This window comes from Lissotriton vulgaris, chromosome 5 (genome assembly GCF_964263255.1).
Source record: "Lissotriton vulgaris chromosome 5, aLisVul1.2, whole genome shotgun sequence".
Taxonomy (NCBI): Eukaryota; Metazoa; Chordata; class Amphibia; order Caudata; family Salamandridae; genus Lissotriton; species Lissotriton vulgaris.
Window position 1 is genome coordinate 1613177451 of NC_141693.1, and position 14767 is coordinate 1613192217.

General features: G+C 43.3%; 2 protein-coding genes across 2 annotated transcripts in view; both read left to right on the plus strand.

The window, feature by feature from the left end:
* The first annotated feature begins 1639 nt into the window (after positions 1 to 1639).
* On the plus strand, positions 1640 to 2560 carry LOC147716823 (olfactory receptor 6N1-like). Its single transcript, XM_086919780.1, has one exon. The coding sequence runs from the start codon at positions 1640 to 1642 to the stop codon at positions 2558 to 2560; it is 921 nt and encodes a 306-aa protein (XP_086775906.1).
* Positions 2561 to 2594: 34 nt separating this feature from the next.
* Positions 2595 to 14767, plus strand: part of LOC147716824 (uncharacterized) — a 102484-nt gene continuing 90311 nt past the window's right edge. The window contains exon 1 of the mRNA XM_086919781.1: positions 2595 to 2700. Coding sequence (XP_086775907.1) covers positions 2595 to 2700 — 106 coding nt within the window. The remainder of the gene's footprint in view (positions 2701 to 14767) is intronic.

Sequence of the window (14767 nt, forward strand, 5' to 3'; positions counted from 1 at the left end):
ACATGAGTTGTAATAGTAAATTAAACTATTCACTATCCACCGCCCCCCAACGCAAGTCGTTGTAACGACTTGCGTTGTAAAAGTTGCGTCGTAAAGGCATGCGTTGTAAAAGCATGCGTTGTAACGACGTACATCTGGTGGTGGGCAAGTTTAACTTTAGGTGGTTTGAACAAACACGATTACAAGCTAATCAGAGGACTCTTGATTTAAAATCCGACAGGCATTTTAAGATACTCTGCACGAACTTGTCTGTAATAACGTTTGGAAACAGCAGGAAAAGGAGGGGCACTTCGACACATTTAACAAACCAATAATTTTACTGACTTTAGGTGACTTTGCATGAACTTGTCCGCACTTTATCCAGGAAAATGGCAGGAAAAGTGCATTATTTTTAAACAAATTGACAATGCCACTAACTGGAGCTGATTTTAATGAACACGCCAACACACTGATATCTGCGTCTTCATATAATTTTAGCTTCTGTATATTATATACATTATACATTTTAGCACAGGAAGAAGTTCTTGGCAGCATCTAGTGGATTTGCAATCTTTAGTGGTCATGATGTGTAATATATTATGGTTTTTATTAACTGAAATAAATATACTTTGACTTTCTATTCCAAGTGAAATTCGCCATATGATGAAATGCGTTACATTCGGTATCCTGAGCTGCACTCCATAAAGGCAGTAGGAGTTATCATCTACATGTTATACAGCTTGCTGCATTGAGTCCAAAGAGGATATGCACTGTCCAAACTCAACGCACGCCCAGAAAGCCAAAATGCAAAATCCAAACCCCATCACTGCCCATATTTGTCTCTAGAAGCAGAATAGAATGCGTACAGAACACTCAGTGCCTCTCGAGGGCACCACGTAATATCCACTCCTTTATTGTACACAAAGAAACCCTCCTAGATTATGACCTCATGCTAGAAGCTTTTCAGAGCACCATACTGACTATCCTTGGAGAAGTGCATACAAGTTATGGCGTTCTGCTATTGTCACATTGAAATCTTTTCCTCAGGCTCACGTTTGAGAGCACAGTATTCTGACAAATCTAACATGACCAGATAGGGCGAGTTTACATTTTATGCCTTGTACTTTAAGGAAGCGATTGCCATTGATCCACTGACTTGTGGAGACCATCTGTTACTTCGGAAGACAGTGAAAGCTTATTCTTCCTGATCTAGGGCCTTTCTTGTTCTCATTGTAGGTCCAGGTTTCTTGTAACACGCATCAGCAGATATGGGCGTGTTTAATATCACTAAAACTGCAGCTAATGTTTGAGGTTGGGAATATAGTACCCTGACAGAGTTGACCCAGCAGTGTTATCTATGAATAAGGCACATCAAAGTCCATGTCCTGGAATGGAAGACCTACTTGTTGTTGTCGGGCGTATTTATTCCTGGCTGCACCGTACAGTCCATTCTGCTTGTTATAAAAAGGGTAAGGTCCTATGCCTTTCCTTTAACACACTCTCATTTCACCAGCATCTAATGGAGTTTGCACACCACTGTAGATAGATTACACTCTCTCTGTCGTTCACTAATCGTGCTGTCTTCTTGTATTGCAGAGTCTTAGGGAACCCACATGAGATGTTGGAATGGGGCCACCGAAAGAAAGAAATGGGGAAAAATATGACCTCTGTAAAGGAATTCATCATAATGGGATTCCCCAGCTTAGAGCAGCTTTATCCCTTGCTTTTTTTTGTCTTCCTCATAATGTACATCTTCACTGTCACTGGTAACGCCCTCATCTTCATAACTGTGAGAGCAAATCATCGGCTACACACACCCATGTTCTTTTTCCTCATCCACCTCTCCCTGATGGAAATATGGTACACATCTGTTATCATCCCCAACATGCTGGCAAACTTTGTTTCAAAAAGTGGACGCATTTCATTCTTAGGTTGTATGCTGCAGCTCTACCTCTTCAGCTCCTTGTCAGCTTCTGAGTGCTACCTTCTCACTTTGATGGGCTATGATCGGTACCTGGCCATTTGTAAACCATTGCACTACACTCAGCTTATGGTGACCAGTACTTCCATGGAGCTGGCAGCCACTTCTTGGGTTTGTGGATTCCTTTCGCCCATTCTTCCAGTAGCTTTGATATCTCAGCTATCTTTCTGTGGGCCCAACATGGTGAACTATTTTTACTGTGATGCTCAGCCTCTGCTCAAGTTATCCTGCACAGACACACATTTCACAGAATCAGCAATTTCTCTTCTTGCTTCCACATTGATCCTCAGTTCCTTCTTCCTGACAATGGTGTCTTATGCTTGTATCATCTCAAGCATCCTCAGAATACCCTCTGCCTTGGGAAGGCAGAAGGCCTTTTCCACTTGCAGCTCTCATCTAGCAGTTGTAATTATCTATTACGGCACAATCATCTGTCTGTACATTCAACCTACAGCAAGCTTCTCCTTGGACCTGAACAAAGTCTTCTCTCTATTGTACACTGTTGTGACTCCAATGTTAAACCCAATCATCTACAGTCTTCGTAATAGAGAGATGAAGCAGGGTCTGGAAAACATAATGAGGAGGAAAGGGATGTCCTAAGATGTCCTTTTGTTATCAGCATACAAAAAAGGCCATGGCCATTGAGGAGGTGGAGGCTGCTGACCCTGACTTCTTTGAAAACCTGTTCCTGTGTCAAATATCCATTAGTGCACTAAACCCTCAGGAACTGTTGTCAGAACGTGATTACTCCCACTTAATATAAGCCAAACACTGGAGTGATTAGCAGTCTGTCATTGCATTAATGGAAGAGCTGCTCATGAGGTGTGTTGTGGTAATGTCTGCCTCGACCAGATCAGCAATATGCACCTTCTCGTTTATATATAGAGCTCTAATCATAACACCAAGGTTTGGACGTGAACTGAACAATGTGTTGCTCTTAAGATCGTGTACCTGGCCTACACAGCTTTCCAAGCTCAGATTAATTTCTGTTTCTTTAGAGTGTTCATCCTCCACCAGCCAACCAGGCCATAATGTTGGCCTCCCCAAAGTAACTAGCAGCCCAATGTTGAAACACATATGTTTTGGGCATAGGTTGCTGCTCTGCTAAGGATCTTTATTATGGAGCTGCCACTGTGTCTCAACCTCAAACCTCACCTTTGATGTTAGACTTGACAGCGTTAGGGTGGCCTTTCCCTTCAACTTTTTGCCTTCCTCGATCACTTTCTGACCCTGTGTTTGCTGGCTTTAGGACTCTGTGCATTTTACCACTCCAAAGCAGTGCTGAAGTACTTGTGATCTCTCCCCTAAACATGGTAATATTGGAGCATCCCCAATTTGCATATATAGTTTTCCTATAAGCCCTTAATAATGTGGTGCTACATGTGCCCTATAACCATGGCTCAAGCCTGCCATTTCAAAGCCTCTGTGCAGATAACACTGCCATGTTGACCTGGCAAAATAAACCCTTTTCCAGGCCGAAACCTTCCCTTTTTATACATATGTCACCCTTTCCTAGGATTGATCCCTTTCTCTCTAGTCATCAATGTCAGATACACAAGGTAATATTGTCAGGCAACCTCCAACTAATGGCTCGGAAGGTTTCGGGACCATTCGCTCAATCCTATGCCTTTCCATAGGCACAATCAGATGCTTCAAAAATTCCTGTGCTTTAGCTATTAAAGAACTATACAGATTCATCAGGTCCTTTTGGTCAAGCTGGTTTATGGAATGTCTGCCCTATGTCTCCCTCATTGCAAATTTCTTGAGCTTCTTCCATGGCTGACATTCAGGTAGCTACATTATTAATTTTCTTTCATTACGCGCCCCTCATTGCTTCAATTATCTACCTTTGCCTCCCCTTTATCAATATTGTGTTCTTTTTTGTTTCCTTTTTTAAATCTTCCATTCCAGCATCCTGGAATGGTAAAATATAACACAGTCAAAATGGCCACTGTGTCATAATGTATAGTTATGGTGGTGATGCATGCTCGCACATATGTGATTATGTCACAGTATTTTGCCTTTTTGTTTCATGATGCTGCTGCCCATCATCTTCAGTATAGATTTTCTTTCTTTTTGTCAGTGGCAACTAATGCTTTTCAAAGTTGAAACCTGTTAGTTTTTCCAGTAGCTGTTTATTTGGACAATACTGAGTATCTGTTAAAATAATGTCCTGCTTATGATTTCCATTGTATGTTAAATATGCATCTCTTCTTGGAAAAATCAATTATGACTTTATGATACTTTTTTGATTTATTTGTGTGGCATTCTACAGAGCATACATACCATAACACATTGAAAGTTTCTATATTATTTTGGCCAGGAGCATTTCTTTCAAAATCTGTGGCCAATATTAGCAAAAAAGGTATGTGTGTCTGTGGATCAATGAAGAGACAAAGGGAGTCAAATAGGGCTTTATTATTAGCAGACTCATGGGGGAGCAGTGGTGGCAGTCTTCCGACCGCTCCATTACAACAAGGGTGGTCGCGCTGCCCTGGGACCACCTCAACCCCCAGGGATCAGAGACCCATGGTGGCGATGTGGTGGTATTTAGGCTGCAATATGAGCCAAGCTTATTACGAGTTTCCTCACTGCCACACGCCACCATGAAAAGTGTGGCAGTGAGGAAGCAAAGGAGGCCCTGTAAAGGCTCCATTGTGCCTCATGCCATGTAGATGCACACAGGGGGCACAACATGGGGTGAGGAAACAAAGGTGGCCCCTCATGCCATTTGGATGCACACTGGGGGGCACCATATGTGGCCCCCTTTTTGCATGCAAACCAGTACTTGCACGGCATGCACTGAAGCAGTTCATACCATGCAGGCACTGACTTTGACGTTCCCATTGCGGTGCTTATTTCATAGGATCTGCCCTGGGAACTCCAAAGAACGGCCTACCAGACAAGAGAAAAGCCCTGATCTGGTGGACCGTTCCTACATAGGTTTGGCAGTGCGGGAATGGGGCGCACCAAAGGAAAAAAATGTGTAGGTGCCCTTCCTTTTGAAGTTGCTCTTCTCCCACCACATTTAAAAGTGGGGTTACCACAACTGGCTCCACCTTTGGAAAACCCTGAAGAGAAGGCGTGAGCCCACTGTACAGAGTTCACTGACTGGAACCTCACAAATTGTGGTGGTCACTAGCAGGGATATAACAGGGAAGTAGCAGGGAAATAAATCAACGTCATAACACAGGGACAAACCTCTCTGTATTTCAGGGACATTGATAGTTGCTTTTTGACCAAAAATTGGCACTTTTGCTGTTTATTATAAGAAAAAAACAAAAAAGATTGCAGAATGGAGCAACAGAAACATGTTACATGCTAGGTAAACTGCTCTGCCTACATTATGTCTTTAATATAGACGTCAAGCAGCGGGAAGTCTAAAACTATGGCCAACCATCCTTGGCCAGGGCTGCTGAGTCTAGGGCCTTTCCTGATTTGGCCGGATCACATCTAAATGACTCTTTAAGTCTTCCATTACAAACAATCACGTGGCGATCTGTACTTCGGAGCTGTGCCAATGCTATGCAATTATAAGACTGCCCTTGAAAAATAAAATAGAGAATATTGTGTGTCTCTGTGTTTCCACACTGAATTTTAAATGTTTTCCCATTTTGTTCCCTTCACATTTTGCAGTAGATGAAATGTCTGTGAGTGAAGATTGTGTGCATGCAGGTAGGTACTCATAATTCCAATTTGGGCAGTAGCTCCTGTTACTGGCTCAATCATAATTAAGGGTACACTTATAATGGGGCTTCAGAGGATTATTTTGAGTTTGGCTAAAGTGACCAATTTGTAAATTATTAGGGCCCCCACCAACTAAATCCGGTGTTCTCTCACCCCATTTAGAAGCTGTTGGAAATCTAAGACATAGTAGCACAGCTGCTACATAACCACTAAGTCAATACATTTGAAACCTTCCCTATTTCGAGCAGGCGTTCCAATGTATAGGGCTTTAGTAGAGTGCTTCTCGAATAACAGTAGATGAAGTGCAGGCAGCCACATGTCCGTCTAATGTTGTAAGCTCTGAATGGAGGTACATTGTTGATCACTGTTAGACCTGACATCATTGGCGTGAGTCTCCCTTCTATTTTTGACGGATTGCATCCTCTGTTTGATATGTTTTTGCTGGATTTATGCTTTGGGCACTGTTCCACTGCTAATCAGTGCCACAGTGCACGTGCCCCCTATGTTAAATGTATGTACTAATTGATTATTCCATGATTGGGTTATTTGATTTACCTGTCAGCCCCTAGTACAGTGCACCATGTGCGCCCAGGGCGTGTAAATCAAATGCTGCTGGTGGGCTTGCAGAACTGGTTGTGCCACCCACAGAAGCAGATTGTGAATTGTGTCTCAGGCCTGCATTGCAAGGTCTGTGTGCAGTCTAGCACTGCCATGTCGACTTGGCCAAGTGCACCCACTTGCCAGTCCCTAAACCTTCCCTTAGCTTCATATTAGACACCCCTAAGGTAGGCTCAAGGGTAGGGTTCATTGTAAGTATAAGGTAGGACATACTCTGATGTGTGTAGCATGTTCTAATAGTGAATTACAGCCATTTTCGTTTTTCACTAGTGAAGGCTACCTGTTAACATAGGCCAGAATGGGCAATTAGATTATTACATTCTTATAATCCTAACTGACTCAGGAAACATGGTAGAAATTCGAATTTAGTATGCCTGAACTAAGAATAATAAAATACATATTTTAGCAAAGTTGATTTTAATATTCTGTGTTTGAAAATACCACTTTTAGAAAGTCGTTATTTTCTTGCCTAACTATCCAGGCCTACCTCTGCTGGGTTGTGTATTCCTTGTCTGGGTTTGTAAGTGACAGGGCTGGGGAATTCCAGGAGACAGGCTGGGGCAGCCCAGTGGTGAATAGAGACATCTGCATCTAGATGGGAGGAAGGAGTTGCACCTGGGACCTGAATAGGGCTGGGCCTTCCCTCTACAATGCTGGCTCCACCCCTGTGGCTTGTCTGATGTCTCTGCCCTGCACTATGAAAGGAGAGGAGGAATCATGTCAACAGAGTGCTCCAGAGCTGTATCTTCCCTCCCCTCTGCTGGCTCCACCTCCTGTGGGGCAGCTGATGTCTCTGCCCTGCACACTGAAAGAAAGAAGAGAGTCATGTAAACAAAGTGCTCAGGAACTGGTTTGGACTAGGCAGAGAACTCTCTGCCTTCAGAGAACAAAGGATTTTGGGGTCTAAATATTGGGACCCTGATCCCAAGAAATTAGATCACTTCTGGAACAAGAAACCGTTCTGCCAAGGAGAAGAACCAAGGAAGCTGCAGGAGGTGTACTGCCCCTCTGCCAGTGTGCTGTCTGCTGGGTTGGCCTGCAGTGGTTGCTTCATTGCCAAGGAAAAGGAGAAGGAACTTTGTAAGGACTTTCATCTACAGAATATTCACCAAGGGCTTGAACTGTGCTAGCCTCCTGCTGAAGTCTCAGGGACAACAGACTTCACCTCCAGCTCCCTCCTGAATTTCCTTGCGGGGAACTCTGACTACAGACACTTACGTGCCGCTGGGAGCTGGAAGTGCGATGCATTGGGAAGAAGTGTGTCACCGCCGCAGCTGAAATCATTGCAACGCTGGAGAAGCGAGGCTTCGCCGCCTCTCTCTGGAAGCATGTGTTCATCGAAGCTGTTTGCGGTAGCATCACCGGAGAAGCGTGACACCATCAAGAGAGTTGCCATCGCATCACCGGAGAAGCGTGTCGCAGGGCCTGTCGCGCTATCTTCTCTCATCGCAACCGGATCATCGCATCGCATCAAGGCGCCATCTTGCGCACCACAACGGGCCCACAGGCTGAGAATCTATGCATCACCTCCGCACCGGTAAGGCTCATGACGAGTTCCCTACTCTGCGCAAGCATTGAGGAAGGACGTAACTGTTCCCCCGGGTCGCATCTCCCCTTTTGCAAGCCTATTGTTCACTTTGCGTTACCCATCCAGGTACTTTGTTGAGAACTTTGTCGCATTTACCAACAACTTGAACTAAGAGACTTTAATCATCTTTTAAGTAATCTTAAGTGAAGTGTTGTGGATTTTTGTCTTTTTTGGTCTTGTGTTAAGTCTATATAAAGAATACTTATTTTTTATACAACCTGTGTTGTGTCCATCTGTAGTGTTTTCACTGTAATACTGTGTATATTCACAAATGCTTAACACACTGCCTTTGAGATAAGCCTGTCTGCTTGTGCCAAGCTACCAAGGGTTTGAGCAGGGGTTATTAAGGAGAGTATTCCCCTTATCCTGACTTAGACGTTAGGGTCCCTATTTGGACAAAGGTGATAACCATTGCCAACTAGAGACCCCCAGATCTAACAGCAATCATAAACACTGTATCAGTATCATGGACCTTGTAGAAATCCATAGGTAACACTGTATTTTGTGATACTGAGATCCCGATTACAGTGACATTGCATTCCAATGTCAGCGGTAGCCTGGCATCCCAGGTGTATTTATACCATAGGTAAGGTACGGATCTCAAAGTAAATATCCGTATGATTGTGGTGTGGCCCATCCTGCATGAGCTCTGGAGAAATGCAGAATAACATCAATAATGGATTAGCACTTGATGTTCCACATGTTTTCTTCTGTGCATTTGAGCATCTGAACAGCTGAGAAAGACACCAGGAGCTGTGGAATTCCATTGTTACTTGTAGATTCTGAGTTGACCGGCAGGCTGAAATATTTCACACAGGTTTGTTTGCTACATAAAATTGTTCTAAATCATTCATACGTTATTAAATATAGTCTGATGAAAATATTTTATGTGTAAGTTTACGAAAAATATATTTTAATGCAATATGCAAAGAGCTTATCATAAAGACCTTACTCCTGCAGATGTCTAGAACAACTGGGTGCAGCTGTCTTAATGCAGCACTTTAGGGACATGTGACTGGGAAGACATAGATAGCTAAGTCTGTAGAACAGCGCTTCATGAAGGCTGGTGGAGCAGTGGCAATCAGTCATATATAAGGCTAATCCTTGTTCGGTTTGAAGAAGTTCACACAGTAGGTGACATGCAGTGCTGGTACCTCCAAAAGGTTAGAAGAGCTACACACACTAAGGGGTTTTCCCGCATCCTCCGGGCCGGCGGAAGCCACTGCCGGCTCGGAGGATGTGGGAAAACCGCTGCTGAGCCACAAAAGACCCACCACCATATTAGGATGGCGGTGGGTCTGGAAATCTGTCCGCAGCTCTTCCGCCGCGGTCGCCTTCCGACCGCGGCGGAAAAGCTTTAACATGGCTGGCGGTGTCTATCAGACACCGCCAGCCATATTAGCATGGTGTAAGATGTATGCTTTTCTGCGGCGGCTTTTCTGCCGTGGAAAAGCATACGGACCTACACTTCGGGGGCCCGTTGCGGGCCGCCTGGGTGAAGGGGGTTGGGGGATGCACATGGGGGTACCTATGGTACCCCCCTGCATTTGCGTGAACAAAGCAGCAGGCACCGCGCGGTGCCTGCCGCTTTGTGCATGCAAATGCACAACGTACATTTTTAACATTGCGGCGGGAGCTGCTTGAAGCAGCACCCGCCGCAATGTTAAATATACAGGATGTGACCGCCAGGGTGGCAGTCACATCCTAATTTGCACGGAGGGACCGCCGCTGCCCCTGCGGACAGTCCCTCCTACTCTATGGTGGCGGACGGACTCAGGTCCGTCCGCCATCATAATGGGCCACTATGAGAAAAAACTGAACATATAGGGTTATCTAGTAAATGTTTGCGGTTTCATTTCAGCAGAATGGGTGGTAGGGCTCCACCCGCATCGTGGGATGTAATAAGTCTGCCTGGAACCCAGCTGCCGCTTTTCATTTAGTCTTTATAATGATAAGCAACTGAAACATTAAATGCTATTTACGTACGTATCAACTGCACATGAGATTCAGAAACTGCAAGTTCCCTTCTATTTTGTGCTTACTACGATCACAGATTTGTTCTCAATTAAAATATATTTTCTTCCATCTTTGACATGTTTTCATTTCTTTCAACAATCACATTTATTCACAAGAAGGTCTGTACATCAAAAATTCTAGCATGGCGGTGGAATGGAAGCTGGAGTAGAATGTTGCCAGGTCATCTAATAAGTTGTGCACTTATAAATCTGATAAAACTCCTATCCTCTGCCCTCCTTCCTTTCTATTTGTGGAGCTAAAATAGTGTGAAATAGTGCGGTAGTTAAGAATCTTCTAAATAGACTCACCTCCTTTAGGTTTGTAAAATGTAAGTGCAAGGAGTACCAGCGGTTTGCCTAAAGTGAACAAGCATTGTTAGGTACAAATGAATTGTTTAAATCTGCAGCACCAAAAGATTACTTTGATACCGGCAGAACATTTCAGAAGAATCTTGATTTAACCTCACCTCCTCTAAACCTATCTAGAGACAACAAAGAAACAGCATAACCCTACAAACTCTATATAGTATATGTGTCACACCTCCCTCAATAAAGAGGACAGGGATCAAATCTAGAGAACAAACTGCACACTCAAGAGTCATCCAGCATACATAACAGGCCAGTCTCAACAGCATACACCTCTTTAACCACACAAAAGTCACATTGGAGAAACTCTAGCAAGGTAATTGACCTTACCTATTCCCATCAGGCTATAGGACTAGAATCTGCCCCAGAAGCACAATATTGTTCTCCGACGTGCCATACTGCCAACAACCACAATACACCACAATTGACAGACCAGGAATAGGAGTGGGAGTGAATGCCTAATTAGTTATAGGTAACTTTCATTACTCCGAGTCAATGTCTTCCTCATCATAGTTCTTAGGTATGAGTTTACCTCCATTCATACAGAACCTAGGGCCTGATTCACAGAACTAACTTAAGACAAAATCCTAAACTTACTTCTTTTGGTATTCACAGATGTTAGGATTTTGTCTTTAGTTTGTCTTAAGACAAACTTAAGACAGACTTAAGACAAAATCCTAACTTAAGTCTGTCTTAAGTCTGTCTTAAGACAAACTTAAGACAAAATCCTAACTTCTGTGAATACCAAAAGTAGTAAGTTTAGGATTTTGTCTTAAGTTAGTTCTGTGAATCGGGCCCCTAATCACCAAACGTGACTTCCTTCCCAATCCAAAATGGCCCCATCCACATGGGTACAAATGCCTCACTTCTTGGAAAGGACTTTCTGAAATAATTAAGCATCGAAAGAAACAAGCTGAGCAGAGAGATTCGGGTGATAACTCAGGACTGTGATGAGGAAGACATGGACTGGAAGTAATTAAATGTACTGGTAAGTAACAAGGCATTACCTCCTCGTCCGTCTTCCTATCATAGTCCCTTACGTATCAGTACATGCCCAAGCCAAGAAACTGATTTCAACAAACACACCATAGACATAGCAAAACAAGTGAAGGTAATTCAGTGATTCAAACAACATTACAGTGCAGGAAGCCCCACAGAGCTCAAGACAGCAGCACCAAAATCAGAGAAAATATCTCCACACAATTGCAAATGGTAACAGGTCATGAAAGCGCGGGGCAAAACCCAAGCGGCAGCTAAACAAATGTCCCGAATCGAGGCCCCCTTAAATGCAGTTGAGGCGGCAGAAACAGCCCTAGAAGACCTTCCAGCAAAAGACTCAGGGACAGGTTGGCCAGCCATGGAATACCAATGTGAAATTACCAACTTAAGAAAGCAGGACAAGGTAAAGAGAAAAGGCTTGTAACCCCTCTCCACCAGACTATGGGAGACAAACAAGGCATCAGATTTGCGAAACACAGCAGTGGGCTGCAAATACACAGAAAGCATACGATGTACATCCAGAGAATGTAAACATACCTCATTATCAGACACAGGAGACAGAAAAAGGGTAGGCAAAAATAAATCAGAATCCAAATGAAAAGAGGACATCACTTTGGGGAGACATGCTGGACTAGGGCAAAGCACCACCTTATCTGGAAAAACCTAAGGAAGGGAGGTGAACACAACAACTCCCAAATCTCCTGAACCTGTCTCCCAAAGTGAATGGCCACCAGAAAAACAACCTTGCACAAACAAATCTTAATGTTGGCTGACTCCAAAGGTTAAAAAGGAGCATCCTGCAAACCCTGCTGAACTAGTGGCAGATCCCAAAGCAGGACCAGGGAATGTACAACCATATGCTGTAGAAAATTCTGTAGTGTTGGAAAGTGGCTTATTAGCCATGATAAGTAGAAACCTGTTGGAAAGTGGCTTATTAATAGTGATACATAGTGAATTATCACAAGTAAAAGGCCACAAACACAGTTAAAGGTTCAGTTAGGTTCTCAATAAATTATTCCCTTACCCAACCCTTGGTAGCTGGCAAAGAGCAGTCAGGCTTAAATTAGGGGACAGGTGTGTAAAGCATTTAAAAACATCAATTCATTAAATAAGTAAGACACAACACAATATAAATCCAACTCCAATTTATGAAAAAAGATTATATCTTTATGAACAAATAGACACAAAAAAGTCAAAAATCCAATGTAGGGAAATGGAGATATGAATTTTGAAAGAATATACACGCTCTATTGTGTAAAAACCTATAGTGCCACTTTAAGACATATGGTCACACTTGACCGGGACAGAGTCAAAAATTGAGGCCAACCGCGATAGAGCCCTGAACAGATACACTAAGCAGGAGGACTTGTTAAAAATGTACCTTTGAACATTTCTGGAGGATTTTTCTCTTGACGCCGAGCGCTCCCCTCCAGCAGGCGAATTTCAATGCATATCGCTGATTGAATCTCTGTGAGGCCTCTGTCAAATCCTGAAAGTCTGGCGCTCCAGAGGTTTCAGAGGGTTGAACCTGAAATCCAGGTCAGGTCGCAATTGAAAATTGCCGGCCTGACTCTCGTTGTCAAGTTGGTCACCATATGGAGTTTTTTCCAAAAGTTGCTCCACACTTATGGAACCTCTTCATGAAGTTCGTCTTGTAGGTTCAAAGTGTCCAAAACATAAATCCAAGGTTCTGGAATCTTCTAGATGGACCTTGGGAGGTCTGGACTACAATTCCCCCAATACACCTTGCCAAATCCTTAAATGTTCTCTGGACACACTTCCAGGATGGGGACGCTTGGAGGAGATAATACAGGTGGGCTCTGCTAACCTATAACTTGGATGGAGTCCACTCCTTAATTCTTCTTGAAGCAAAGCAAAGCCCTTAGGGCTGTGGTACTAAATTGTGCAGTAGGTGCTGTCCTTCAAAGTGTAGTCCTTTGGATGCAGATCAGGATTCCAGCAGAACATTCCCTCTTCTCTTTGTAGTCACAAGCAACAGATCTGAGGAGCTAAGCAGCTCCTCCACCATATTTATCCACATTCCTGGGCGTTAAGCAGGGGGGGCATCCCGACCAATGAAATTCAGGGTGCCAACCAGGTGTAAGAATCCTTCCTCCAAAGTGTGGCATATTTTTGTCCCAGAAAACACCATTCTCTCAAAACCCAACATGTCCTGTAAGGTTAGATCTGGCTAAGCCAACCCAATGGTGTGGCTAATTTTCACTAACACACCCCTTACAAACCCCTGACTAACCTAATTACTGATTCTCCAGTGTGGATGTGGGTGCAGGATGTGGGGGACATTGAGTGCTGGTCCTAAACTGTCATTCTCTCATTGAAGACCAGCTGGACTCCTCATCAAGTGGCTTTGGCGCAGCCTGGGAAAGGCTGGCCAATCAGGAGAGGGCAGCTGGAAAGCTCATAGAAAAGAAAGTTTAATAACTTCTCTGTAATAGTTATTATAAATCTAACAGTGGTGACAAGTTGTTGGATTTATCTTAACTAATAATTAGATACCTTGGAGTATATTTTTAGGTAGCTCCTATCAATATTTATACTTAAATATTATATCATAATGTTAGCCTATTTAGCCATTCATTACAATGCGGATAACAGAAATTGGCAGTTTTTCCCTCACCAGGGCTTATAAAACATATGTTATAATGTCCCTGCTTATAGTTACAAACCATCCTACCCTTGGGGCACCTGGGGGCGACCTTAGAGGTAACCTATATGTAAAAATAAGGTAGTTTGAGCCTTTAGAAGGACCTTTAAATCGAAAACCAAATTTAAATATTCATTTAAGGTAAAAACAGCCTGGAAGGCAGTGCTGCCTTTAAAATTACGGCAGGAACAACAGTAGTACACACTTTAGTGCATTAAGTCTATTGGGCTCTAAATCTATATTCTAAGAACTTACAGCTAGGTTATCAGTACCAATTATAATTGCACCTGATTTGCATATCCTTATATTCAGAGCACTGGCCCTGGGCATGGTTAGCAGAGCCCATGGCGCAGTCAGAGTCAGTTACCACCAGTACCAAGCAAAACAAATGGGGGTGATCAGGCCAAAAAGGATGACCTTCTCACAAGACCTGCTACTAGTAATGAGGCCACAAACACAAAAAAGGTTCAGTGAAGGTCTCAATAAATTATTCCTTTGCTCAACCCTTGGTAGCTGGCAATGAGCTGGCAGGCTTAACTTAGAAGACAGGTGTGTAAACCATTTAAAAACACAAATACTTTAAATAAGCAAGAGACAATAAAAATCCAACATCAATTTATAACAAGCATTTGCAATGCAATCACTCTCGCCTTTGGGACCTCATATTTATTTAGCTATGCAGCACATTAGCCTGGATGCTGAATCATCTACCGTTCTTTAACATGGTGGAAAGTAAGCACCAAACTGCGTGACACGCCAGGTATGGGAGCACATGGAGAGAAATATTGCCTTTCAACTGGATATGGTATAGTTCAAAGCTCTGTTTTTAATATAAAATCAGGGCCTTCGGTGGTCATATCACTGAAAAT

Excerpts from the sequence above, each read along its gene's own strand:
- LOC147716823 (XM_086919780.1), top strand. The coding sequence starts at position 1,640 with ATGACCTCTGTAAAGGAATTCATCATAATGGGATTCCCCAGCTTAGAG.